This window comes from Cyprinodon tularosa, unplaced genomic scaffold (genome assembly GCF_016077235.1).
Source record: "Cyprinodon tularosa strain WSP-4 unplaced genomic scaffold, ASM1607723v1 ctg1030, whole genome shotgun sequence".
Taxonomy (NCBI): Eukaryota; Metazoa; Chordata; class Actinopteri; order Cyprinodontiformes; family Cyprinodontidae; genus Cyprinodon; species Cyprinodon tularosa.
Window position 1 is genome coordinate 61,212 of NW_024037817.1, and position 26,543 is coordinate 87,754.

Genomic DNA, 26,543 nt, shown 5'->3' on the forward strand with positions numbered 1-26,543 from the left:
TTTGGGTATTTTTCCTGCCGTTTTTCGGCAAATGCCTTATTTATAGTACTTCTAACTAGATTGTTATATATATATATATATATATATATATATATATATATATATATAGATATATATATATATATATATATATGTATATATATATATATATATATATAGGCTATATATTGTGATGTTATCGCTTAATAACCTGTATTAAAATGTATTCTTTATGGGTTTCTTTTTATTGTGATGTTAGTGCTTAATAAACTGCATTAAAACTTTTATAATGTCACATTTACTTGATGGAACGGAGTACTTTATCTGCGAATAAGTGGCCGCGGCCACCATCGGCCTCTCCGATGGCAAGCTCTGCCGGCAGCGGCCACCATCGGCCTCTCCGATGGCAGGCTCTGCCGGCAGCGGCCACCATCGGCCTCTCCGATGGCAGGCTCTGCCGGCAGCGGCCACCATCGGCCTCTCCGATGGCAGGCTCTGCCGGCAGCGGCCACCATCGGCCTCTCCGATGGCAGGCTCTGCCGGCAGCAGCCACCATCGGCCTCTCCGATGGCAAGCTCTGCCGGCAGCGGCCACCATCGGCCTCTCGGATGGCAGGTTCTGCCGGCAGCGGCCACCATCGGCCTCTCCGATGGCAAGCTCTGCCGGCAGCGGCCACCATCGGCCTCTCCGATGGCAGGCTCTGCCGGCAGCGGCCACCATCGGCCTCTCCGATGGCAGGCTCTGCCGGCAGCGGCCACCATCGGCCTCTCCGATGGCAGGTTCTGCCGGCAGCGGCCACCATCGGCCTCTCCGATGGCAGGCTCTGCCGGCAGCGGCCACCATCGGCCTCTCCGATGGCAGGCTCTGCCGGCAGCGGCCACCATCGGCCTCTCCGATGGCAGGCTCTGCCGGCAGCGGCCACCATCGGCCTCTCCGATGGCAGGCTCTGCCGGCAGCGGCCACCATCGGCCTCTCCGATGGCAGGCTCTGCCGCAGCCACTGCCACGAATTGAGCTCGGCTCTGCTGCTTGGTCCTGCCACCTTGTACCGTGTCCCGTAAAAGCTCCAGAGACCGTCCGCACGATGAACAAAATGGTGTAAATTGGCTGAAAACATTGTTCGGTTAGCGTAAACTTAAGAAAAACAGCTTCAGTGCAATTCTTTCCATCTAAAATCGCCGCTGACTTTTCACGTGAAGCAGGAGGACTACAGATTGAGCTGTTTGTACTACAAGTCAGTAATCGTGACGTCACATCCGGCCACTGGGACATTCCCTTTCCGTGTAGCCGTCTTTTGTTAATTTGTTTTTGGCTATGTAAATGTGTTTTGCCACTTGCAGTTTTGTCTTTGCACTTGTACAAGTGTTTCCGAACGGTCAATTTTTTTTAGATGTAAATTTGTTTCCCTATAATGTATTTTTTTTCTCTAAAATGAAACTTTCTCTCACCTAAAATCTAACTTATTTAAAATGTGAATTTGTTTCCTTAAATGTAAACGTGTTTTTAAAAATTTAAACTTTTTTTTCCCAAAAATAAATTGTTTCATAAAATATAATTTTGTTTCTTCAAATGTTATTTTGTTTTTTATTTGTTAATGTGTTTTTGAATTGTAAATGTGTTTTTAAAAATTTAAACTTTTTTTTTCAAAAATACATTTGTTTCATAAAATATAATTTTGTTTCTTCAAATGTTATTTTGTTTATTTGTTAATGTAAATTCGTTTGCTAAAATGTAAATTTGTTTTTAAAAATTTTAACTTTTTTTTTCAAAAATACATTTGTTTCACAAAATATAATTTTGTTTCTTCAAATGTTATTTTGTTTTTTATTTGTTAATGTGTTTTTGAATTGTAAATGTGTTTTGCACTTCTCAGCCACCGTACTTTACAGTATTCTTCTCTTATTTTAAAGTGAGCTACACTGCAAAAACAATCTAGAAATAAGAAAAATATTTCTTAAACCAAGTGTCTTTACTCTAAATTTGAGTCAGTAAGATGATTGCCAACGGAGAGAGTATTTTTAATCTTAAAATAAGATAGTTATTTCGTATTTTAAATGTAAATTGGCAAAGGGTCTCACTTATCTCCTCAATTTAAGAAAAATTCACTTATTTTAATGATAAAAAAAAGACTTCAATTTAAATTTTTTGCAGTTTAACATGAAATTGGACAGAGAGAAAAGGGGAAGACATGCGGCAAAGGTAAACGGGGCAGAACTGGAACTCATGTCAGGTCAAGGACTGACGGGGTGTGGGCTTAACTGCTGCACCAGCACCACACACAAACTGCCGTATCTTAAGCCATATATCATTTAAGCCATATTTTCATTCATGGTATCTGTGCAGTAGTGCACCATGTATTGATCTAAACTTTCCTTGAGGATTGTGACAGACCTTAAAATCTCATTAGTTGAATTAACCAACAAGACTTTTTCTGATCAGTCTTCGCTGTTACAGCAGTGTTACTTCTGCACATGGCTTTAAAATAAATCATAATCGGCTAAAAAAGGGAACCGATAATAACTGCAACATAAGTAGGAGGCATATTTTTCTCCAGTTGCATCTAATGTGATCATTGTGGAGTGACCCTGGCTGACTAGAAAAAACAATTACTTTTAAGTAATAATGATATGGTGTTTAATTACAGCTTTCTCCTGTTATTCGTCAAAGTGTCCCATTTAACTTTTGGAAATTAACACCCAATTATTTTGTGCAGTCGGGTGAATGTGGTTTTATTTTACTGTGCTTTAAGACGTTTGTTTGACTAAAAAAGCACATTACAAAATTCTGTCTATTTAATTTCTATTTTTATGCATAAATGTTGGTTGTATATATGACCTATATGACCTGATCATGAAATAGTAATGTGCACCAAGCTTGCTTTGAATACAGTAGGAAACAAATGTTTTATTATAATCTATTCTATTGCCATTTTTTTAAGGATGTCCTCTGCTGCCCCCTGGTGGTAAAAATAGTCTTGGCTTTCAATTTCCCCACATGCTTCATGGTTTAGCAGGCGGCCTCTTTACATTCAGTTACTACTCTCCCAAATCTGGGCTCTGTCTGGTTTGAGGCTGGTATATTTGAGTGTCAGTTTGGAAAACACATCAATTTTTCAGGTTAAATGTTCTTTTTTTTTTTTTGTTTACACACTGAAATTACTGTAGCAAACAGCAAACCAAATCAAATATGTAACACTACAACAACCTCTTCGTTAAGTCAGATGACATATAAGAAGGGCTATAAAGCGTTACCCAAACCTAAATAACCTTCTTAAGTCAAAAGTTGTAATATTTAAACTAGCGATACTGATACCAGGATCGGGTGGGGCCCCAATCCAGAACTCAAATTGTGGTATCGGTAAGTACCAACAAATAGTGCACCGATACCATTTTGAGAGCCAAACGTTTATTCAACTATTGTCACCCATTCCAGGTAGGTAGGCAATAAAAAGTTCTACTGGATTCACTTTGTATTAGTCTTTTTCCTGCTTCACAAAGGTAGGCAGCAGCTTGACAAAGCCATGATGGCAATTATATTACATCAAAGTAGTATGCAGTTCTTTATATATATATATATATATATATATACACACACACATCAATTTCAAACAGTTGGTATCGGTGTCAGCCAATACTGCACAGCCAGGTATCGCTATCGGGGCCAAAAAATGCTATATTCTCTGTATGAGGATCCTGCTTTTACTTCACCAATGAACACCCCTTAAAATATCAACCAATACAATGAGGACAAATAAAGTTTTAGATCTGGAACAGGGATCCATGACAGACTAAAATGAATTTATATTTTATATCAGAATCTAAGACTTAACACACAACATGCTGGATGCACATTGCTCTGTTCTGTATGCTTCCTCTGATGGTGAAAAAGTGACCTGCAGAGTTTAAACTCTGACACATTCTGTGCACAGACGTCTCTAATAAAATACCGCATGCATTCATTCTGCTGGCTTTAGTATCTTTATTTTGTGCTCAACAAACAGGTCAATCAAACTGCAGTGCAGGAAAAGAGTGAGTCATTTAAGGCTATTTTAATCTGAGAGAGAAGAACATCAGGTGAAAGTGGTGTTTTTTTTAAAGAGAAGAGGAGAGAGAGATGCAGGGGTTAAAGTCTCACAGGTTAACATCTGGTTTATGTCCGATGTGGCCTTCAGCAAACGATCAAAACATGAAATCCAGCTCAACAATTGAACCAGACTTAAACAAATCTTTGGACTTTCCTGAATGTTAATGCAAAGGTGTATTAAATTATTTTGTGTGATTTTAAGAATTTTATATACATGTAAGGCATTTTATCATTAGTTATTTGTAAAAAGGAAACTATTTCTTTTTTATTCGGTTTTAGTATTTATTTTACAATTTTTTAATTATCACTTTTCATATTTTTGGATGATTTTTATATTCAAAAATGTCTTGATCACACGATTTAAACAAATGTTCTTTTTCCCGTACTTTTCTGGAATATATTTTCTTACCACAGGAAGAACTTAATACATGTTCCTCTAATGCAGGGGTGGGCCATTCCAGTTCCTGAGGGCCGGTATCCTGCAACTTTTAGATGTGCCTTTGATTCAACACACCTGCATCAAGTAATTAGATCATTGGAAGAAGTCTGGAGGAACTGAATGAATGCTGAGGAGACAAAAGACGCATCCGAATCCGGTGCGTTGGACAAAGGGTGAAACTAAAAGTTACCGGGTACTGGCCCTCAGGAACTCGAAATTGCCCATCCCAGCTCTGATGATTGACCTTGAAGTGTGATAAAGAGCCACTTCATAGTGTTTTTGGGAACAAAAGCAATTAGCATCAGCTGTTTGATTTTAAGTTTTGTTTTAGGCCAAGCAAAAACAAACTCTATATTCTTTAAAACCCGCAGTATATGATTTATGAGACTTTTATTTTATTTGTAAAATAATCCTAAAAAAAAGAAAAGAAAAAAAAAGAAAAATGGAGCATCAATGGTTTATTTGCAGTGTAAACCAAAGACCATTTAGAAGAAAAAATAAAATGAACAGTTAATTTGAGCTTTTAGGGAGTCTCTCTGTGATCTTTCTGTTTATGACCCAAAAATCCTTAACAATAAGCCACAAAACTGAAATGGTAATTTGGAAAATATGAACTAAAATCTATTACGTCCTTTTGACAGATATTATGAGTTATTTTTTCACACAGAATACACAAACATGAAACTAAGCCTTACATTTTACAGATGCAGTGTCAATTACACATATCTGCATGTTTTTCAGGTTTAATTTATTCCTTTTATTTTACTTTTTTGGTACTTTAGAGGCCGTGTTTCAGAGGGCTTCCTATCAGTCATGCTGAATGATGTTTTCTGACAGATATGCAGTCTAACTTTCATCCTCCTCTTATAGGAACAGAATCATTCTACTTGTGTGTCATTTTATATTCGCCATCCACTGAAGAGGCTTGAATGGTGCGCCTGCAGCAACTAAAGCTGATTTCAGTGGCTGTCAATCCAAATACAGGACGATCGTTTTGGACGTAATGTGAAGCCCTGAAGTAGAAATGCACTCAAGCGGTAGGAGGGTTCTTACTTATCTACTGTGGATTGGGAGAGAAACAGAGTGCAGACATGCAAAGAGACAGTCATCAATCTGAAGAATGAGCTCTCTTACCTGAATCCACCTACAACTGAGTCTGTGAAGTGAAAGTTAAATGAAGTCAGGTGGATTACATGGGTGTCCTTGTTGGCTTTGAAATACAATGTTTTATGTTAAAACATAAAGTTAGATGTTTCAATCAATATTATGTTATTCTTTGTTGAGGTTTAGAGGGTAGGGTTAATTAAAATTCATTTTTTATTAGTTATTAAAGGATTTTGTTCAAAACAGGTTTTGTTTGTATTATTGTCCTGTGAATTAAGCCAGCTGGCATAATGTGAGACTGATTTTTGTGCGCTGACAAACCTCAAAGTCTGTGTCAGAAAGGTAGATCTCCAGGCGGAGGGGGTCGACTCCCTCTGGCAGCGGCCGGGCCTGCAGCTGAGCCAGAGGGTAGGTGTTCTGGCAGAGTCGGGCCAAAACATCCTCCACCAGGATGATCTGGTTACACACCTCCGCCTCCTGTAAACAGCAGAAAACCAAAAAGGGGAAAGAATGGCTTCATCTAAATAAAATGCACACCAATCACTGGAGACGTTTGCTTATCTCAAAATGTTATCTCATTTTGTCTTACTCTTTCTGTGATTTCAGCCACATCCTCTCTGTGCTCCCAGCTGGGGAACATGTTAGTGAAGGTGAGAGGCTCCAGACCTGCGTGAATCAAATACGACTTCTGAGGCTTTTTCTCGTTTTTCTCTGCAAGAAAAAGCAACAGAAAAAAAATGAACTAAAATCAACTAAAATGATCAGCTATCACCAAAACGTATCAAATTATGTATGCAAAACAACAGCAAATGTTCTTTGCAGTGTAATTCTTGTGCAAAAAGAAAGAATGTCTCTTCACCTTTGCAGTACTGCAGCACGGTCTCCATTGCACACTTCCGGTCAGCATCCCAGCGGATGCGGGCCGAGCCGGTGCTCTCGCTGTCCTGAGGCCACCAGCCCTGCCACAGGTACACCTCATGGAAGTTATCCACCAGAAACAAGGCTGTGCAGGAGAAAAAAAACATAGTCACCAAAGAGGATGGGCTTGCAGACATGTATTTATATTTTTCTTGTAAACTGAACAAGATTATTTTTCCACAATAATCAAAACTAGAGAAACACAACTGAGATTGCAGAAGCTACCATTAAAGAGGTTAAAAATGCTTCAATCTCAACATTGAAAAAAAAATCTAACCAAAAAGAATCCAAATCTCAAATAATTCTGATATCTACTTTGTACTTTCTCCACCCATCTATACATAGATCAGTGAATATATATTATTAAATTATATTAATGGAGTTTAACCTTTACCGTCCCTCTGAAATCATACAGATGAAGTAAAAAGGGGAAATCCTGCAGGCGGTGTTCTGATCTTACCCGGTTGTGGAGCGTTGTACAGGTCTTCCTGCAGGAAAGGCAGCGAGCTGACCAGGTTGGGAGCTCTGGATGGGTGGTAGAACTCGGATGCTACGAAATCTCCAGATGTGCTGCTCAGCTGGAAGAGCCGTGGAGTGAAGTTGAATTTACCTGGATCTGATAGAACAAAACAGAGATTATTAGAGCCTTTTTTTCTTCCTAATATGTTGTAGGAGCTTGTATCGTATTTATCCTCTAAAAAATCGTTTTAAAGTGTTTACAACTAATACTTCAGAAAGCATGAAAATTACACCAGTGAAATATTTACCAATACAGACATGTTAGGCATCATTGGAAAGCTTGCATTCTCCACAATTCCACCACCATGTCCATTTTATGAACACAGTGAGCACCAAAGCACAATTAACTCAGATATAGCAGCATGTCAAAATGTAAACATGACAAAGCAGCCACAACAAGCAAGCATGTCTTTATTACTGCTGTTCAAAACTTTTAGTCATGTTTGAACTGATGCAGTTTGGGCTGTGTTTAACTTTTCATGTATAGATTCAGAAACTAAAATGTGTTATCTTTCAAATAATTTATTGCACATGTAATCATGGCTTACAGTTCCTAAGTTATTTGCTTTTCCATTTGGGTATGCAAAATAGGCGAGAATTTCCCAAAATGAGGTGGATATAACAAAGAGATCAGTTATATTACCCTACCTTTGATGGAAAATAATGAAAGACTTGCAGATTTAATAAACAAAACAAAAAAAACCCTGAATGAGTCACATTTTTAATCAAATTCTATATTCTTTATATATTTAAGATTTCACAGTAGATTTTTCAGAACAAAAACAAAGCGTGGCATTGGGAGGAGTACCTTGGAGCATGCAGTCATAAGCTTTCCTGTCTTTCCTCCCCAGAGCCTCCCAGAAGCCTGGAGGTTCGACTCCCTCATCGCACTCATGGATGGTGACTTTCCTGCTGCTGTGAAGTCCTGCTTCGAGAGGACACCTGTAAAACAGCCAAAAGGGAACTGGATTCACCGTAACATTATAGATGTGTTCAGGATGAGCTTCAAAAAATGTCCCACAGGCAAAGATCTTGGCAGAACATCCTCCTTACTGTTCCTTTATTTTAAGCGCGGCTGTGTTCCCAACACTGCGGGTGTGCAGCTGAGACTTGCAGCCGTGCCACAGGTAGATGAGGGCTTTATTAATGTTGAGCAGGATCATGGAGGCTCTGGAGCGCAGACTGCTGCAGTGGCATGCTACCTCCAACAGGTGACCCTCCACCGGTACCTCACCCCGCACACAGTACAGACGCCACTCACCTGTGTATAAATTTGATATGATTAATTTATCGTTAATGTAGTAAGATCAGCTATGGTATCTCTCTTATTGATTCTATCTTTGATTTTTTTTTTACATGTATTTACAACAACTTGCAAAAGCATTAAAAACCCTTAATGTTTTTGTTTCCAAATTTTTTGGTAAATAAAAAAATCAAAAGCAATTTGGGGCAAATTAATTTATAATAATGAAGCTGAAGGAAATGGCTTTTTTTTCTTTTTGTTTTTTTTTTACCAAATAACAATCTGTTTCAACCACTCCCACTCTGACTAATTCCTTTCCAACTGTGTCCACTTTAATCTCATTTAATCCAGCTGTGCTGTAAAGGCATTGTCGATTTTTGAAGAACGTTGATGAACAAACAGCATCAAATGATCAGAGAACACAGCGGACATGTCAGGGAGTGCGTTGAGAAGTTTACAACCTAGTTAGATTGGAAAACATTATATCCCACGCTTTTAACATCTCAGAGAACATGTTTCTCTCAGTCTTCTTAAAGTAGAAAGAGCACAGGAAAGCTGTAAACCTAAAACGGGTTGGCTCTCCGACCATTTTGGAAAATATAGCATTAAATGCAGAAGCAGCTAAAAATCATGTAGCTCTGGAAGAATTGTTTGCTCAGAATTCACAGAAAAAAGCCACCATTCAAAGCCAGAAGAAGTTCTGTTTGCACTACACCCATGTCATGAAGGGGAAACACCAAACTTCCTTTGGTCAGTCGAGACCAGAAAAACTCCACTGTAAAACTCCATCTCTACCTTAAAACACGGTGGTGGTAGCATCATGGTTTGGAATATGAGTGATTTAGGGGTATAAGTATTTTTGCAAGCCACTGGAAGGGAATAAAATACACAGATGCTAAAAGAATTTACTCTGAGTGTTCTCCTCCTCCTCTTCCCTCTTGCCAGCATGGATGATCATCCCTCCGTTAAAGCACTGCAGGAAACATGGCGGCTCCTTTCCCTGCTGTACCTGGACCTGATGCACACAGGAGTTTAAATCAGAGAGGTTTTACTTTTATATTGTGTTATTGTGAAAACAAAGCACAATTAGGTTAACCCCAGGACTGTACCTGAGAACCTCTCTCCTCATCCAACTCCACCGTCATCAGCGCTGAGGTCCCCTTTTCGCTGACAGTAGAGTTCCTGCCCTGCCAAAAGAAATAGCAGCATTTTTCCTTCCCAGGCCCACTACTCCTCGCTTCAGGATTCTGTCTTCGACCAACTGTGACAAAAAACGAAACATGTGAACACCCCACGCTGATTTCAGAGTATTTTATAACTGATTACAAAGTTAAAAGAGTCTGACCTGAGGTGGTAACCATAAACTTCCACTTGACAACATAAGCGTCTCCCTCGTGGAACTGTCCGATACTCTGTCGAGGCAAACGGCTGTAGTCGAACTCCAGGATGTGCCACACGTCCACAGATGCAGTGCTGATCTCCTGTAGCCTCATGGGGTCCTCCGTCTCCACGGGACCGTAGCCGCGGCCCACATTCACCCCGTCCAGAATGGTGCAAACGGGCGACTGGAGGATGGGCAGCATCAGGGATGTGTCATAGGGTCGACACCTGCGTCCTGGAGTCTCCTGGGGAGAAGTTACAGAGGAAAAGTATGATATCAATCAAAAGCAGCCACCAGCAAGATAAGTATTTTGATTTTTAATAAATTGTCAAGCGTCAAAACACAATATTAAGATAAAAGCAAATGCTGTGTTCACACCTTCTGCTCAGCTACAGTCTCATTCCCTTCTTTTGGTGTTGGCGACTTCAGTTCCGTCCAATCTAGGAACTTTTCTTTGAACAAGATGGTCTCATTGTGCTCAGTGAGTCTGCCGAATATGGCCCAGTCAGGACGGCCGTGGCCTTTTCTGTGGGTCAAAAACAGAATGAAAAACTGTGCGCACACAATGACCTCAAACACGAAGTCACAACTAACTTCCCCTGCAAGCAGCTATGGAAAGGCTCCAAGCTCTCTTTGGCTATCTATACATTTTCACATGCCTCCAAGTACGCCTCAGTCCCGTGTCCTGCCATCCCATCAAAATGGATGGTTGAACATAGAAAAATAAAAAAAAAAGTATTAAATAGAGTGAATTTAAATAGAAATTAAATTAATTGTCCCTTTTTTTTTTTTTTTTAGGTCAAATGGGATTAAAAAAGAAAGTTAATACCTGTTAAATGAAGATAAGGAAAAAGTTGCTTACGAGTTTCTAATTAGCTAAAAGCCCCAGTAGCATGCATTGATTAAAAGCACTGGATGAAAGTTATTACCTTCTTGTTTTTAATGCGCCTTAATTCTAACCCTCCACTGATATGTGTAATTAGCTTAAAAACAATGCAGTATATAAACCAGGGGCGTTGCTAGGCACAAAGCTTTACTGGGGCACTGGCCCCCTACCGCATATGCCCCTCCTTCCATACACAAACACAGACAAGCACACTGCCCCACCCTGATACATTCCTACCAAAATTACCAGTTGAGATATTAATGAGTGTAAGAGCATATTTGTTTTAACAAACATGAACATTTTCAACACTGCAGCTATAAAAAATAAAATGTTTCCTTGTACACATTCTAAAGTAATCATTAATTCCTAGGTTTCAGAGTTTTAGTTCAGGGGAAAGTTTAACTCAACCCGAACTAAGTTTTTCTTTTATTTTTTTAGCATTAAAGTGTACCTCCTATTTTTCATTTTTGCAAAGTGGTCAATCACTAGACTGTGCCTCAGCTTAGAAAGTTCTTCCTTTTCAACTGATAAAATAGCAAGATGATGGAGCCTGTCTTGTCCCATTGTGCACCTCAGCCAAGTGTGGATCCTTCTCAACACACTGAATGACCTTTCACAACTACAGCTGTTGATTGTGAGGGAGATCTGGATGACCTGCGTTAGTGTGGGGAACATGATGTTATCAAGCAAGTTGAAAACACACTGCATATCCTTGATGACAAGGCTTTTCTTTTCAACCAGGAAAAGCTTTGAAACCATTTTGAATTAAATGAAAGTTTTTTTTTACTCCAAATTTGTCCTGGGGATTGTGGGACAACTTCACTTGTTTAGGACCATCATGCTTTCCCGCTAAGTCACTAATGTCCCCTTCTTGTTTGTGGAAGCTGGTTGTTGCTCCCTCATCACATTCATGATCCTGTCTCTCCTGTCTCTCACCTGTCTCTTGCCTGTCAGTCTCACCTCCTCCTCCCTTTCCTACTCCAGCACCTTCATTCTCATTCTCTACAGCAGACATTAAAAAACGTTAATTTATAATTATGTAAATATCTATTATATTGTTTATAACGTTCCTAATGTAACTAGTTAGCTTAAATCACTAATTCATCACGGGACCTTACCTCCCTCTCTCATCTTGTTTTACTGCTTCCCTGTCTCTGCTTTGTGTGAGGAATTTCCTGATATCCATCTACGAACCAATGCAGTAATTTTCAGTTAGTAGCCTATAAATCATGTGGTTTCACTGGGAAAATAATAAAATTGCATGGTAAGAAACGTTACCAGAACTAGAAATGCGTCGCGGCCGCACAGTGTCCCATCCAACTCAGTTGAGAGCAGCGCGTTAATTTACCAGCAGTTCATGCAGTGACATGCGCTGACGTGGGGGCGCTAATACATCCTCAATTTGGAGTTACCAACACACTTGCTGCGCATTTGAGTAGAAATATACGTCTCCTTCCGTTGGAATTATCTAAATTGATGCATTAAAAAAAATGTATCCCTGTTGCAAATATTCATGAGATTTATACTGGGGCACAGCTCATTTATACTGGGGCACGTGCCCCAGTAAATGGGGTCTGGCGACGCCGATGATATAAACTATTAGGCACATCTCCTTCAATGGTTTGTTCAGTATTATCTCGATGGGTAGGGGTAAAAAAATACAAAGGAAGAATAAACCAGACAAAAATATTATAACATGCACATAAATACTTAAAAAAACAAGTAATAAATAAATAAAGTTGAAGATTATAACGGACAGTAAATAAATAAGGTAATTATTACAAAGGCGAAAAACGAAAAAAGCTAATTAAAGATATATACATTTATTTCTCACTGTATAATTTAATTTCTACCTACATTTACTTATTTATTGTATTTTTTGGGGGGGGGTTAATTGTATGCTTATTTATTTTTGGAGCATTTATTTATTTCTGTATCTATTTTCAATTATGGCAGGATTGGTCCTCCATATTATCTCTACCTCTGCATGGAAGAAAAACTGTCTGACAGGAATCTGGCTTTTTTGTACACCATATTTTAAACACTGATTTTTTTTTTACACATTGAATTCCTTCCACTGAATTTTTATCTAGCAAAAAAGCTGCAAAGAATTCAGCTGCAAAAAATTTGACAGCAAATGTGTTGTTTTGGTGGACTCAAGCCAAAGCAAATTACACTTGATGTAGTCGAGCAGCTTTTAGCCAATGAAATTAGCTCATTTGGTCACGTAACACAACAGTTGGGCATTGCTTTGTTTGAAGCATGAATGAGGATTTTTTTCTTGATAAATAGATATGATTAAAAAACATCAGGTAGCTACTAATAGACAGCCATTAGAGTTTTTCATCTAATCCGACTGGATGAAAGAACTGAGCCGATCACAGCTAGTGCAGCACCCCTGTCTGCCAATGCTCTTGGTTTGATCCGAATGATGCGGCCAGGGGCAATCTTTGTTTTGTTTTGTTTAGTTTTTCTGACCAAATGAGCTCATTTTATTGCCTAGAAGCTGCTCGACTGCACTGGGTGTAGATTGCTTTGGCTTGATTTCACCCAAATTCAACACATTTGCAGGCAATTTTTTTGCAATTGAATTTTTAGCAGGTACATTTTTTTGCAGGGGATTTTTTTGCAGCTGAATTATCACCTGTTAAAAATCAGTGTAAGGAATTCCGTGTGTAAAAAAAGTTAGTATTTGAAAATTCGGGGCTAAAAAAAACTCAGTGTTTAAAATATGGTGTTAAAAAATTCAGTGTTTAAAATTCGATGTACAAAAAAGGCAGATTCCAATTAGATCATTTTTCTTCCATGCCTCTGAAAAATTCTTCAAGTCTGTTGAAAAATGTAATATTTAAAAAGCTTTTTATTAGGTCTACCATGTTTTTTTTTTTTCTTTTACTATATTGTTTTATAAGAAAATAACAACAATAATAAGGAAAAACAATTGCATGAAAAAGTAATAGCTTTTCCTACTAGTGAACCAGAGGGAATGTTTTTATGGCATTAATAGCACAGGTACCATCCTTAAGTTTTATGACAGACAAAGATATACACAAAAGGAACAGTTAAATGAGTGTTGCAAGCTATTCTGAATGTTGGACGTGTTTCAGCCCTAATTGGCACAGTCTAACCTGGGGATGAGCGTGTTGCAGCCTCCAGGGTCTAGAGGGTTGATGTCACAGCAGGTGTAGTCAAACGTCCCGTTCCACAGGTGCTTGGCGAGCTGAAAGGCCACTTTCCTTTGTGCTAGAGTCACTTCTTTACCGTGCCACACATACACCTCGCTGCCAAAGTCAAACACCAACACCTGCAAAGCATAGAGTGAACAAAAGCAAGTTAATTAATCCTCTGAACCTGCCTTGAAGTTAAATAAAGGCAAAGCGATCCAAAGAATCTAATTCAGAGTAACGCCTGTCGCTTTAAACATCACAGAATAAACACTAACATTACAAAAAATATTTAGTCACTAAGACTGTAAAATATACAAAGCTAACCAAAAGGGAACTTTTAAAGATTTAGCATGTTGTTCCCTCAGAAGAACAGACAGATTAATTTAACAATCTACTAAAACTCAGAGCTATTATAGTCAGTGAACTGATTTGAACAACGATGCATCTGTAGTTAATAAATTAAACATCTCTGACAAAAATCATTGTAAATATAATTTTTATTTTTTTTTACTAGTGGTTAGAAAGAGATAAAATAAACAGTCTCCAGCGCTGTTGTCTTTTTAAAAAAAAAAAAAAACATACAGTAAGAAGCTGATCTATAATTTTTTTTTTTTACAGTGTCCTATCTGGCAATCTGCCAATAAAAATAATTGTCTTGATGCCAAAAAAGGGCCCAACGTATTTTCCTTTCACAAGTGGAGCAGTACGGCTATCGCCATAGTGTTCCGCTTGAGTTATGCATATAAATAGCTTTATTATGATTATGTCGGGAGTATTACAGATTATATGGACACAGCAATGTAAGTAGAACAGGAAAGGAATAACAGGAAATAGGAGAAAGTGAAATGAATCAACCTAAAGTTGCAATGTTTTACATGTCAAGAATTTAAAAGGTGTGTTATAATATCCATTTTAGGAGTTTCAGGTGCTTTGTTATTTTTGAAGGCACCAAAAATACATGTTTTGACACAATACCTTTTTTTTTATTCTTGTTTTTAAGGTCTGGGGTAAAACACCCGACATAAGGGATCTGTTGATTTTAATTAAAATACAGTAGACTCTAAAACAGGTAAAACTTTCTTAATAAAACCTGTGAGTAAAACATCAAGACAGCAGGAAGATGAGCTTAGCTGATAAGAAGTTTCCTTTAAAATTTGCAGTTTATTGGACAGGACTTGGACATTTTTAGCGGTTTATTTCAACTGGAGACAGCATTGGTACTAGAGTTGGCATTGATCTGTAGACTGCTTTTCTAATATCTTGTATTTTCTCAGTAAAACATTTTGCAAAGTCATTACAGGCCTTTTTAGATGGGATTTAATCAGCCATAGAGATAGGAGGGTTTATTAACCTGTTAAATGTTGCAAATTGTTGATGTTTTTGTTGACATTCTTAGAGAATAAAGATTCTCTTCCATTTTTTAGTTGTAAGTTCTATCTGTAAAGATTCTCTATATAGATTTGGTGAACCTGGAGTCCATTCTTTCATTTCATATTTCATTTAAACTGCACTGATGGACTCAATGTTGTCTGCAACTTAAGAATTGAAATTACCAACCAGAATAGACTAATTCCAAACTTTTTCAGATTAGACACTTGCGGCTTGATTAACGTCAACTCAGGAGACTAAATAAACATAAATTTTCTTTGTTAACCAATAATAACTTAGCAATGCCTTGCTTTATTACAAGTTAAATGTTAAAACTTAACGAGGCTGCAAAGTTTAACTCACTTCCTTGGATGCAAGTAGGGAGGTGTGAGGAATCTTCCCCCACTCCTCATCATCAGGAACCAATTTGTCGTCAACCAGTCTGAAGATACAGTTGGTTTCCACAATGCCACTTTCAAAGCGCTCATCCTCCTCTGGTGAACCAGCCGCTATGGGACGATAAGAGTAAAAAAGTAAGTCAGATGTATAATCCAGCAATTCAAAAGGAGACATTTGGTATTCATGCTGTGGTCTGAAATCTTACATTTATAAGGCATCTGACCACCCAGGATTGTCCAGAACTGCTGGGCATCAGAATCCTGTGAGTTAGCACCTTCATTGATAGTTTGCACCTGACTCGCCCTGCAGCCCATGTCTTTCTGCGTCTGGATGAAAGTGGCTAAGTCCATCGCCTACACAGACACATAAAAAAACAAACATTTTTACATTACACATGAAAAGCACATCTAAACAATATGTACAAGGAAAAGACCAGGGTGATGTTGATTCAGTTTTTAAAGCCTTGCTTCTTATTAAGATCATGAATATCTGACTAAGATATTCATTGTAGCTGCAGGTGATCAGCCCTGTTTAGTCAACAAGAGAAACAGAGGCCGGAGGGGTTTCCTCGAAGCACACGTTATTGTTTAGATTGTAATAAAACTGTTTTTTTCCATGGGTAGAGATAGCTGCTGGGTCACCTGTTCTATAACCTGTTTTCATGGTTGAAAGGATTAATAAAGTGCTGGTGGAGTAAAGATCTAATAGTTCCTGCTGTTTATTGAGTTTATTCCTTTTTCTCCCACCACACACGGCACAATGTCATGGGAATTGATTAGACCACCAGGAGGCAATAAAATACTTATGGAAGTGTTAAGATTAAATTAATAAAGTGCATCTAAAAATTGAAGTCACAACTGAACTCTTGTTATTGATGGAGTAAAAAAAAAAGCAGAGCAGAGATGAGGAGAAGCAAATATCAACTAAAATGAGTCTAATTAGATCACCTTTGAGGAAAAAAGACAAACAGAGAGCATAATGTAAATATTTGAACAGTGCTTCTGTCCAACCAGACTGAGCAATAACACTCACTTTAGCTTTCTCTATGACATTGGAGAACTCTCCTATCCAGACAAAGCAGTGCTCTGGTGTGACCAACACAAAGCTGTCTCCACTGTTCAATGAAGAGCCTCTGGGCTCCACTAATCTGGTCTGGACGTGACGACGACCTGCAAACATCAAGATTAACATCATTAGTACAATTTGTCATCAGTTTGTCATATTTAAATATCCGGCTTTAGGCAATATTGCTCTCGTAGAAATACATGCGAGGGTGTTATTCAGTGGCTCCAGCATAATGTTATAGTACAAGCTTTTAAAAGTGCATAGATTTAAATTTCAAGAATCTGTTCAATTTAGATTCTCAAGTTTTTTTAAATCTGATTTGATCTCAGATTAAATTTCTGCTAATAAAAACAATTTATTTACGAGATTACCTGCGTTATCTGACTGTTTATAAAGAAATATATATTGATACTAGTACTATATTAATATTCAACAACAATTTAGTACTGGTAGTTAATGGCAGTAGTAAGCACAGTGTAAAAACAGATCAGGAATTTATATACTGTAGGGAAAAAAGGAAATAAGATGAGAATTGATTCAGAACTTAGAAATTGATTTTCAACACATTCGTAGTTGTATTTCAAACTATTTCTTTTGCAAGAGGCCAAACTTCCTTAAACATTTTCACTGGGAGTCTATACAGAATAGCAACAGAGTTTTGTCTGAACAAAAACAATGGTTAAAAAAATAATGATGGCAATAAAAAAAACTTATAGGACAACAATAATTATAAAACAACAATTAATAACTTTATCAAAATCTCTACAGTTGGAAGGACCACAACCCCAACAACGATAACTATAATCAAAACAGAAATAATCTAACAAAAAATTACTACTTTTGTTCGCAACAGTATAATTATGAAAGCTATGTTCAGCATGATAACAGGAACAATATGATCCCCACTAAAAGAAAGTCTTTAGCAGCTACAGTAGAACATTCCAAGTTTTACAAAAAAAGATGACTTTTTTTTTTTTTTTTTTCGCAAACGACAACTAAATAACAGAGACTGACAAAAATCATTAAAATGTCAAAGACTTCAGCATTGGTACCTAAAAAACAATAGAAACAATAAGAATAAGGATGTTAAGAGTGACACAATCTGAACAACTACATGATGATGGCTATAATATAGATAGATAGATAGATAGATAGATAGATAGATAGACAGACAGACAGACAGACAGACAGACAGACAGACAGACAGACAGACAGACAGACAGACAGACAGACAGACAGACAGACAGACAGACAGACAGACAGATAGATACACTATATTGCCAAAAGTATTTGCTCACCTGCCTTGACTCACATATGAGCTTAAGTGACATCCCGTTCCTAATCCATAGGGTTCAATATGACGTCGGTCCACCCTTTGCAGCTAGAACAGCTTCAACTCTTCTGGGAAGGCTGTCCACAAGGTTTAGGAGTGTGTTTATGGGAATTTTTGACCATTCTTCCAGAAGCGCATTTGTGAGGTCGCACACTGATGTTGGACGAGAAGGCCTGGCTCTCAGTCTCCGCTCTAATTCATCCCAAAGGTGTTCTATCGGGTTGAGGTCAGGACTCTGTGCAGGCCAGTCAAGTTCATCCACACCAGACTCTGTCATCCATGTCTTTATGGACCTTGCTTTGTGCACTGGTGCACAGTCATGTTGGAAGAGGAAGGGGCCAGCTCCAAACTGTTCCCACAAAGTTGGGAGCATGGAATTGTCCAAAATGTCTTGGTATGCTGAAGCATTCAGAGTTCCTTTCACTGGAACTAAGGGGCCAAGCCCAGCTCCTGAAAAACAACCCCACACCATAATCCCCCCTCCACCAAACTTTACACTTGGCACAATGCAGTCAGACAAGTACCGTTCTCCTGGCAACCGCCAAACCCAGACCCGTCCATCAGATTGCCAGATGGAGAAGCGCGATTCGTCACTCCAGAGAACGCGTCTCCACTGCTCTAGAGTCCAGTGGCGGCGTGCTTTACACCACCGCATCCGACGCTTTGCATTGCACTTGGTGATGTATGGCTTGGATGCAGCTGCTCGACCATGGAAACCCATTCCATGAAGCTCTCTGCGCACTGTTCTATAGCTAATCTGAAGGCCACATGAAGTTTGGAGGTCTGTAGTGATTGACTCTGCAGAAAGTTGGCGACCTCTTCGCACTATGCGCGTCAGCATCCGCTGACCCCGCTCCGTCAGTTTACGTGGCCTACCACTTCGTGGCTGAGTTGCTGTCGTTCCCAAACACTTCCATTTTCTTATAATACAGCTGACAGTTGACTGTGGAATATTTAGGAGCGAGGAAATTTCACGACTGGATTTGTTGCACAGGTGGCATCCTATCACAGTTCCACGCTGGAATTCACTGAGCTCCTGAGAGCGACCCATTCTTTCACAAATGTTTGTAAAAACAGTCTGCATGCCTAGGTGCTTGAATTTATACACCTGTGGCCATGGAAGTGATTGGAACACCTGATTCCAATAATTTGGATGGGTGAGCAAATACTTTTGGCAATATAGTGTAGATAGATAGATAGATAGATAGATAGATGAATAGTTTAAATGAAAAGTCTCTTACCTTTAACCTGGATGAGCATGAGGTTCTTGTATGGCACCGCACTGTTGTTAGACGTCTGCTCCGAGATGTTGACATTGCGTAGACTCACACTGCTGAAGTTTTCTTTACTGGCAAGACCTGCCAGAGCCGCCTCAGAGTACTCTGAGCTTTTATTTGCTGGAGGAGTGAAAAAGACCATGCTTCATAAGATAAAGACATGTAAATAGGTTTTAGAATTAAAGAAAGCTACCATCAGTAAAAAAACTGGAACAAAAGTGGGTTAAAGGATGATTTTAAAATCCACTTAGGTGTTAAAAATTGTTAGAGAAAGCTCTATATTTGTTAGGTTTGTAAACTATCATAACACCTCCCACTTCACTCTGAGGTTTTTGACTCCAAGCAGTGAAGACTGAGTCATTCCTAACACTTCTCTTTTTAGACTCACAGATACACCATAGGATGCTGCAGTAGTTCACTCACTCTTCTCAGCCTTCATCCTCTTGCTCTCCAAATGGGCCACATTCAGCCTCTCCTCTGTGTATTCGTGTCGAATGTCCTCTCTAGCTGCCAGCATTTTCAAAGGGTTTTTGGATGCCTGAACATTCCTGGATGGTCGAACAGATCGCTTATGCTGCACCATGGCTGAGGCCAGTCTGTGTAGGAGGAAAACAGGCACATAAATATGATGGAAAAGACAAAATGGGAATTTAAATCCTGGACTATGGACTCCTCCACTATAGTAGAATGATGCATTTTCATACGTTGGACCGTGAGAACCGAAGATGCTGTCAAAGTCTTCGCTGATCTCGATCCTGGTGGGCATGCGTGGGAATTCAGCAACACGTTTGTAGAACTTGGAGAAAATCTCGTCGTCCAGCTTCATCACCTCCTTCACCGCCTTCTCCGTCACTGTTATGGTGGTTTCCTGCAAACCTGCCACTAAACAAATGACATAACAAAAGAGACAATATCAGACAATTTATCTAAGATGTCTTCAATAAAATATTTTTAAGAGTTACAACACAAACCCAATATTGGATAGTAAATAAAAGTGGCTAATTTTTAAAACATAAATACTTTGAGCTTGAGGTCAGCCGCTTACCTTTGCTATTAATTCGTCCCAAAAAGTTCTCCAGCTTGTCAAGCTTCTTATCAGACTCCATTTCTGGCCTTGCTTCAATTTCTGCAAATTAAACATATGATTTTAACACCACAGCAACTCCAATAGAATTGGGTTGATGGTGTTTTAGCATAGCAATATCTAAAACACATGTTAAGTTTTTATTTTTTTCTGCTAAGTAAAACAACTCCTGAGCGTGACTAAAGATCTTCAGATGTAGTTAACTTTGAACAGACACAGACAAAATTACAATGTTAAAAAATAAATAATAAAAAATATCTGTGTCTCTCTGCCAGGTGGCCCTAATGGATCACATTTAACTGTCATTATAGATTTAGAGCCTGAATAGATTTAGTCTGTAGGGTATATTGACATCTTGTTTTATACAGCGAAATGACATTTCACTTTTTTAGTATCAATAAAATAAAAACAATCCTGCTTACAACTAAAAAAAAACAACAAAAAATGAATATCATCACGTATATTTTCGCTATAAACCAATAAAACTTTGTGCATGACTTGAAATCTATGTGCATTAAACATGTATGGGAACACATTCTACTCTTGCAATATTTTTTACTTGTAAAGCAGAAAATGAGGTTGTGCATAAAGCTTTTCCACTCTGTAAACCAAAATCTTTGTGGATTCATACATAAGAATTTGTACCTGTGTAAAATAAATTATTTGTTTTTGTGACGCAAAAATCAAGGTGTAAAACGCACAAGTACACATTCGAAAAATGTCAGAAGATCGATTAATTTTATGTTGATGGTACATTTTACTTACAATCAGAGAACAGATGAGTTTCTGCTGCTTAGGTTGGCATAACTTTATAATTTAGTGCAAAAAGAAAAACAAAACATTCTTCAGTTTTACATACTTTTTGCTTTACAGGTATGAAATTGAGGAGAAACTGAGACTTTTGCAAGTATTTAAGGTCCTCAGACGGAGCGATAGAGCTCTGACTGGTGCAAGCTCAGGACATACATTTATACAACAACTCCCAATACCCACACTCTCCTTTGGAACTATCCCACCACGAAATAAAGAAATCTCTCACACACAAACATTTGGAGAAAAAAACTACTTGCGTTCATCAGCTATATTACCTTGTTAGGTTAATATATCTTTCACTGGCCAGATGGGTCTCCTTAAAACATGAGGGAAGCTGTATAACTCATTTTTTTCTCTCATGACCTTTGTTCGGAGCCTGTGAGGCTGAGAACAGACATATCTCAACAGTTTTTACTCCATACAGGCTTGCTACACTATTGTAGGTTCGCTCAACATTGTTTTTCTTCATTATATGTTTTTTTTTAATAATATTTCCGTAAGACATTTTTTTTTCAAGTATATTCTTTTTTATTTTTTTATCTGACCACTTCCAGTTATTTTCTATCAAACCTGACGTTCTAAAAGAAAAAAAAATCCAGATTAAGAAGAGCTAAAGAGGTTTCTATTTTAAAATGTTTACTTGTTTTTAAGCTTGTCCTAATCCGAAGGATTTGTTGAGGGTGTTTTTGGTGGTGTTGAAATGTTGCCGTTGGTTTAGAAGTTAAAGTTTGTCTCACCCTCTTGTGGTTTGTTGACAGCCGCCATGCTGCTCTTGAGTTTGGTGGAAACTGGTGACAGAATGGGACTGATAACTGAGGACGAGGCTGCCAGGCCTGCAGACATAGAGACAAAAGCACATTACATTAGATTACATGAAGATTAAATCAAGTCTGCCTTTATAACTTTTTAAAAGTAGTAAAATACTTGTGTGTCTAGATTTTGTCAGTATTCTTCCACAAAAACAAAGACAAAATAGATCATATTATTCACCAGCATGTAAAACCAACTTAAGCAAAGATTTCTGAATGACTTCATCAGTGTCTAGCATTTCTGTGGAGGAATATTTGACCCTCTCCTCCTTATTTTTCCCTTCAAAAAATAAATGACACAGTTTGGGCCGAGATTCAGCAGTTTACAAGATGGTCTTCCATTTGGTCCGTGAATTCTTTGGTAAAAGGATTGATTACCTGCTCACCACAAGATGTAAGTTCTCATCATCACCACCCTTAATTCTTTATATGCAGGGTTAGAGCTAAAAGACTATCCTGGGTCTTACCAAATACAGTGTTTTGCTACACTGCAAAAAATGGAAATCTAAATGAGTCATTTTTTCTTTTTTTTTTTTTTTTTTCTTGAATTGAGGGGGTAATTGAGATAATTTGCCAATGGAACAAGACAATTTACATTTAGAATAAGAAAAAAACAATTGCATATTATCGAATTATCTTGTTTTAGGAGAAGAAATACTCATTCCATTGCCAAATCATCTTATTTATCTGCTAAAATTAAGGGTAAATACTCTCAATTTAAGATTTTACTTAATTCTAGATGTTTTTTGCAGTGTATGAAGCCAAACATCTCCACTTTTTTCACCCTTTCAGTTCAGCTTTGCAACTGATCAAATTACAGTCTTAGGTGGAACCCCTGGTATTTTGCAAGTTTTTTAAACACTGTATAGTTTGACCTTGGGGCTGAATTTCCTATTTTGGACGACTGGAAGACTATCTTCAACATTTTCCACTTATATTGTTTTTCAGTTGAAAATTTCTTCAGATTTTTTTTGAAAACATCCTAAATAATCCAAATTTTTCACCGACTCACCTGGAGGGAATCATCAGAGCTCTATGTTTGTTACCAATTCCCTGCCTTTGACGTTTTTTTTTTTGTGAAAGTGGACAGTTAAATTCCTCTTACTATTAATGAATTCGGTAGACACAAAAACATGAACAGTTTTGTTTTTCATTTATTTTTTTTGCTAAAAATCTGTAAATTCCTCTGGACAAAGTCCTTTGTTGCATCTTCTTTAGAGCAGAAGGCTCTTGCACTGACCTTTCTTGACCATTCGTGCAGCAACTGTGTACTGGGTGGAGTCATTGGCTGCTCCTTTGCCTTTTGTCTTCCAGGCATCCTCACGTGTAGAAATCATCTGTTTCCTCTCCTCGATTGTCATCTGGGCCTCAGTTTCTTCTCCAGCCTTCTGCGCAGAGATAAGGAGATACAAAATGATGAAGCTTATTAGGTTGAAGGGCCAAAGTTAGTAAAGAGAGCACCCTTCATCAATTCAGCTTATTTCCACTCATAGTAGATTTATTTTGATATAATCTACTGATAATTTCAATCACTGGAGTGAAAGAAATCATCAATTTAATGTTTAAAAAATACAATGCTGAATTTTTACATCACATCCCACAAAACTTCACTTTCACTTCATATTGGAGCTTCTGCCCCTCGATCCAATTATTCATGGCATGATGACATCAACTCAAGTAGAAAGATTAGATGCATCTAAGCATGCAGGGTGCAGGGCTATCCAGTCCCCTTCATCCTGTTAGAACCCACAGTCTTAATTCATGCTGTCATGAGCACCAACTCGCCTTTACACTGCAAGGAGAACCTTTTGCTGTAGCAAGCAAACAATGACCAGAGCCAAGCTCATGCCGTCCACTAGAGCAGTCCTACCTGTCTATGATCATCAATATACTGGCACTTTTGGCCAAGGGAAATGGAAGGAGAAAAGGTGGAAGAGAAAACGGGCTCCTGAGGACGGAAACATGGTTTTAAAATTGAATAAAGGAGGAAATGCAAAAACATAAACTGACAGCAATGGAAGATGACAAAGGTTGGATGTTGAAGAGAAAAAGATGGATTCAGAACCTGGGAAGTATGATTCAAAAAGCAAAAGTTAAGGCTTAGCTTCCTTTGTACCAGCTGGGAAATGTATTTTGCATTCAAACATAATATAAAATCCAATCTGTAAATATAAAATCTATCAACAAAATAGTTCCTTTAGTTTTTCTAAAATAAAATCCTCCCTCAAGGGAACATTAAATGCTGGAAACATTACTGGTGTAAAAAAATAAGTCCCTGAGAGACGACAGTATATTAGTGTCAGTAAATTAGTCGATCCATGCACATTTCTGTGGCTTAGAGTGCAAAAGGGTTAGTATTAAGCTCTTTACCTTTTTTTCTGCAAACCTTTCCTGTTTTAGATTTTCACTTTTTCCTTTTTAAATGGATCCTTCACAACTCAGTTGGCTGCCTGAATATTTGTCAAACTAGTATTTTCTAATTAAACAATATCTATGGAAACCATATGTTTGTTCTTTCATTTAAATACAATATTTTAACATTACCACAGTTCTTCTGCTACAGCGTGTTTCCCAAGATGGCCATGAGAAAAACAAAACTATAAACAACATAAAGTATCTATACTAGATGAGGTTTATGCCAAGAGACATACAGTTATCTAAGCCTATATATAAAGAAAATAACACACTTAAAAGATGAGCAAAATTTATTGACCCATTATCCTTCCAATGCCATGCTTGGAGATTGTTAGTATAGAATCAAATAGAATAGAAGTGCATTTCATTATCCCTCAGTGGGTACCAGCAGCAAAGTGACAAACAGAAGTATGGAGATACACAAAAAAATGTAATGTATTCAAAAGGATTCAGAAATATCTTTCTGGACATCTGTAGAAGTGCTGGATTTTAAATATTCACACTATCTCTTCTGAAAATGCGTTTTGGTCATTGTGGCAGAGGAGATAATTTTCATTTCATCTTAAATCAAACATTTTCTCCAGTGCACATTTGCTGTATCCATGTGAGAAGCTGCTAATTTCAGCCAAACGTTACATTTTCAAAATTCTGGATTCTTTATTTGTTGTTATCTTTGCTGTTGACACTGCATTTTGTATTGGTTCACACATACAGTGTTAGGAGAATGCAAGAAAGGCCGAGCAGATTTAAGAGAAACAGCAAGTGCACTCACACTAACACTGTGATTGGACAGCAGAGTTACCGCTCAGAGCTGATAGGTTTAGAGCTGCTGGCAATGAGCCTTACCCATAGCTGTTCAGACCCAGAGACAGCAGACTGGTCCTGGGCAACCACCCCTTCCTCCTGAGGGGTTCAAACACAGAGAAAGGACTCAGTCAAAGGGAGTTGGGGGGGTGTTGTTGCTAAAGAGTTGGTGGGTGAAACAGCAAGTGGGATTCCAAGGCCTAAAGTGCCTGTTTCTTCCAACAGAATACTAATCTGAAGCCGGCTTTAGTCTTATTGTTACAGGTTCAAAACATCATTAGGATCTAAATTACAGAAATATGACATGGCTGCCCTCACTTCAAATATTACATGAAATCTTTTAATATTCATTTCAAGTAGTTTCCATTTACAGTAGTTAATCCACATCATGTACTCCCTTCCAAAGATTTTTATATTCGTATAAACAGTTTTTTGCCAAACTAGTTTGAAGAGAGGTGCTTAGAAATGTTCTAAAAATTAAACTGTTGTTATTATAGTTACCCTGAGAACATCTGGACACACCTTCATCTGGCTGGTCTGCTCCATCTCCCATTGCTCAGGCTGCTCGTCGGCTGATGCCACTTTTACCACTTCTTGCTTCTTGTTGATGCGGTTCTTCCAGTCTTCCTCTCCACTCTTCTTCAGCAGTGCCACTCTAACAATCAGCATAGATTCAAATAAAAGGCTTACAGACGACTGATCTGAAATAATCATAATTCATACATTTTTTAGTACATAGATGTCTGTATGCTAAAAAACTGGATTTTTCTTAGTTGTAGAGTAAGTTGTAGAGTAAGATAATTCTACTATAACTAAAGGGGAATTTATCATATATATATATATATGATAAATTCCCCTTTAGTTATAGTATATAACTAAATATATATATATATATATATATATATATATATATATATATATATATATATATATATATATATATATATATATATATATGAGCAGCGGCCCCCAACCACCGGGCCGCGGACCAGTATATATATATATATATATATATATATATATATATATATAGAATAAACAGTATTGTTCGCAATGCTGACACATGGAGAATACAACAAGAGATGTAAAACAACTGACTGATCATCACCAATTCTCACAAAATGTTGTCTGTTAATAACTTCCTCAGCTCCAGAACTGTATCCCATACACCATAATGCTCTAACTACCTGCTTAATATGTTGTGATTAATTGCGTCAAATGCTTTTTTTTTTATTATTTTTTTTTTTAGATCAACAGACTAACTACAAACTTGTTTTTATGTATGGAGTTGGTCATTTCCTCTTTTAATTCCAGGACTGCCAAAGCTGTGGATCTCTGTGATCTAAACTCATACTTGGTTTCAGAAGGCAGTTTGTGTTTATCATTGTTCCAATCTGCTAATAGAGAGTTTATCTAAAATATTGGAAAACTTTGGGAGTAGAGAAACAGGACTATAGT

The 26,543-nt window shown here is 37.9% G+C and overlaps 1 protein-coding gene across 8 annotated transcripts in view; it reads right to left on the minus strand.

Annotated features, from left to right (window-relative positions):
• LOC119780932 (supervillin-like) overlaps positions 1-26,543 on the minus strand; it is an 82,882-nt gene that overhangs the window by 1,551 nt on the left and 54,788 nt on the right. For 4 of the 8 annotated variants that reach the window (XM_038281222.1, XM_038281201.1, XM_038281186.1 and 1 more), the window contains 23 exons: positions 25,608-25,740; positions 25,128-25,184; positions 23,737-23,814; positions 23,107-23,254; positions 21,795-21,890; positions 20,206-20,286; positions 19,865-20,042; positions 19,584-19,756; positions 19,125-19,280; positions 16,518-16,654; positions 15,691-15,838; positions 15,450-15,595; positions 13,680-13,855; positions 10,044-10,191; positions 9,630-9,909; positions 9,394-9,545; positions 9,194-9,299; positions 8,095-8,302; positions 7,850-7,983; positions 6,983-7,138; positions 6,464-6,607; positions 6,194-6,315; positions 5,926-6,081 (listed from right to left, as the gene is read on the minus strand). In XM_038281222.1, the coding sequence (XP_038137150.1) occupies positions 5,926-6,081; positions 6,194-6,315; positions 6,464-6,607; positions 6,983-7,138; positions 7,850-7,983; positions 8,095-8,302; positions 9,194-9,299; positions 9,394-9,545; positions 9,630-9,909; positions 10,044-10,191; positions 13,680-13,855; positions 15,450-15,595; positions 15,691-15,838; positions 16,518-16,654; positions 19,125-19,280; positions 19,584-19,756; positions 19,865-20,042; positions 20,206-20,286; positions 21,795-21,890; positions 23,107-23,254; positions 23,737-23,814; positions 25,128-25,184; positions 25,608-25,740 (3,313 nt within the window). Of the gene's footprint in view, positions 1-5,634; positions 5,657-5,925; positions 6,082-6,193; positions 6,316-6,463; positions 6,608-6,982; positions 7,139-7,849; positions 7,984-8,094; positions 8,303-9,193; positions 9,300-9,393; positions 9,546-9,629; positions 9,910-10,043; positions 10,192-13,679; positions 13,856-15,449; positions 15,596-15,690; positions 15,839-16,517; positions 16,655-19,124; positions 19,281-19,583; positions 19,757-19,864; positions 20,043-20,205; positions 20,287-21,794; positions 21,891-23,106; positions 23,255-23,736; positions 23,815-25,127; positions 25,185-25,607; positions 25,741-26,543 lie in introns of all 8 variants that reach the window. The other 4 variants (XM_038281210.1, XM_038281193.1, XM_038281218.1 and 1 more) reach the window with 4 other exon arrangements.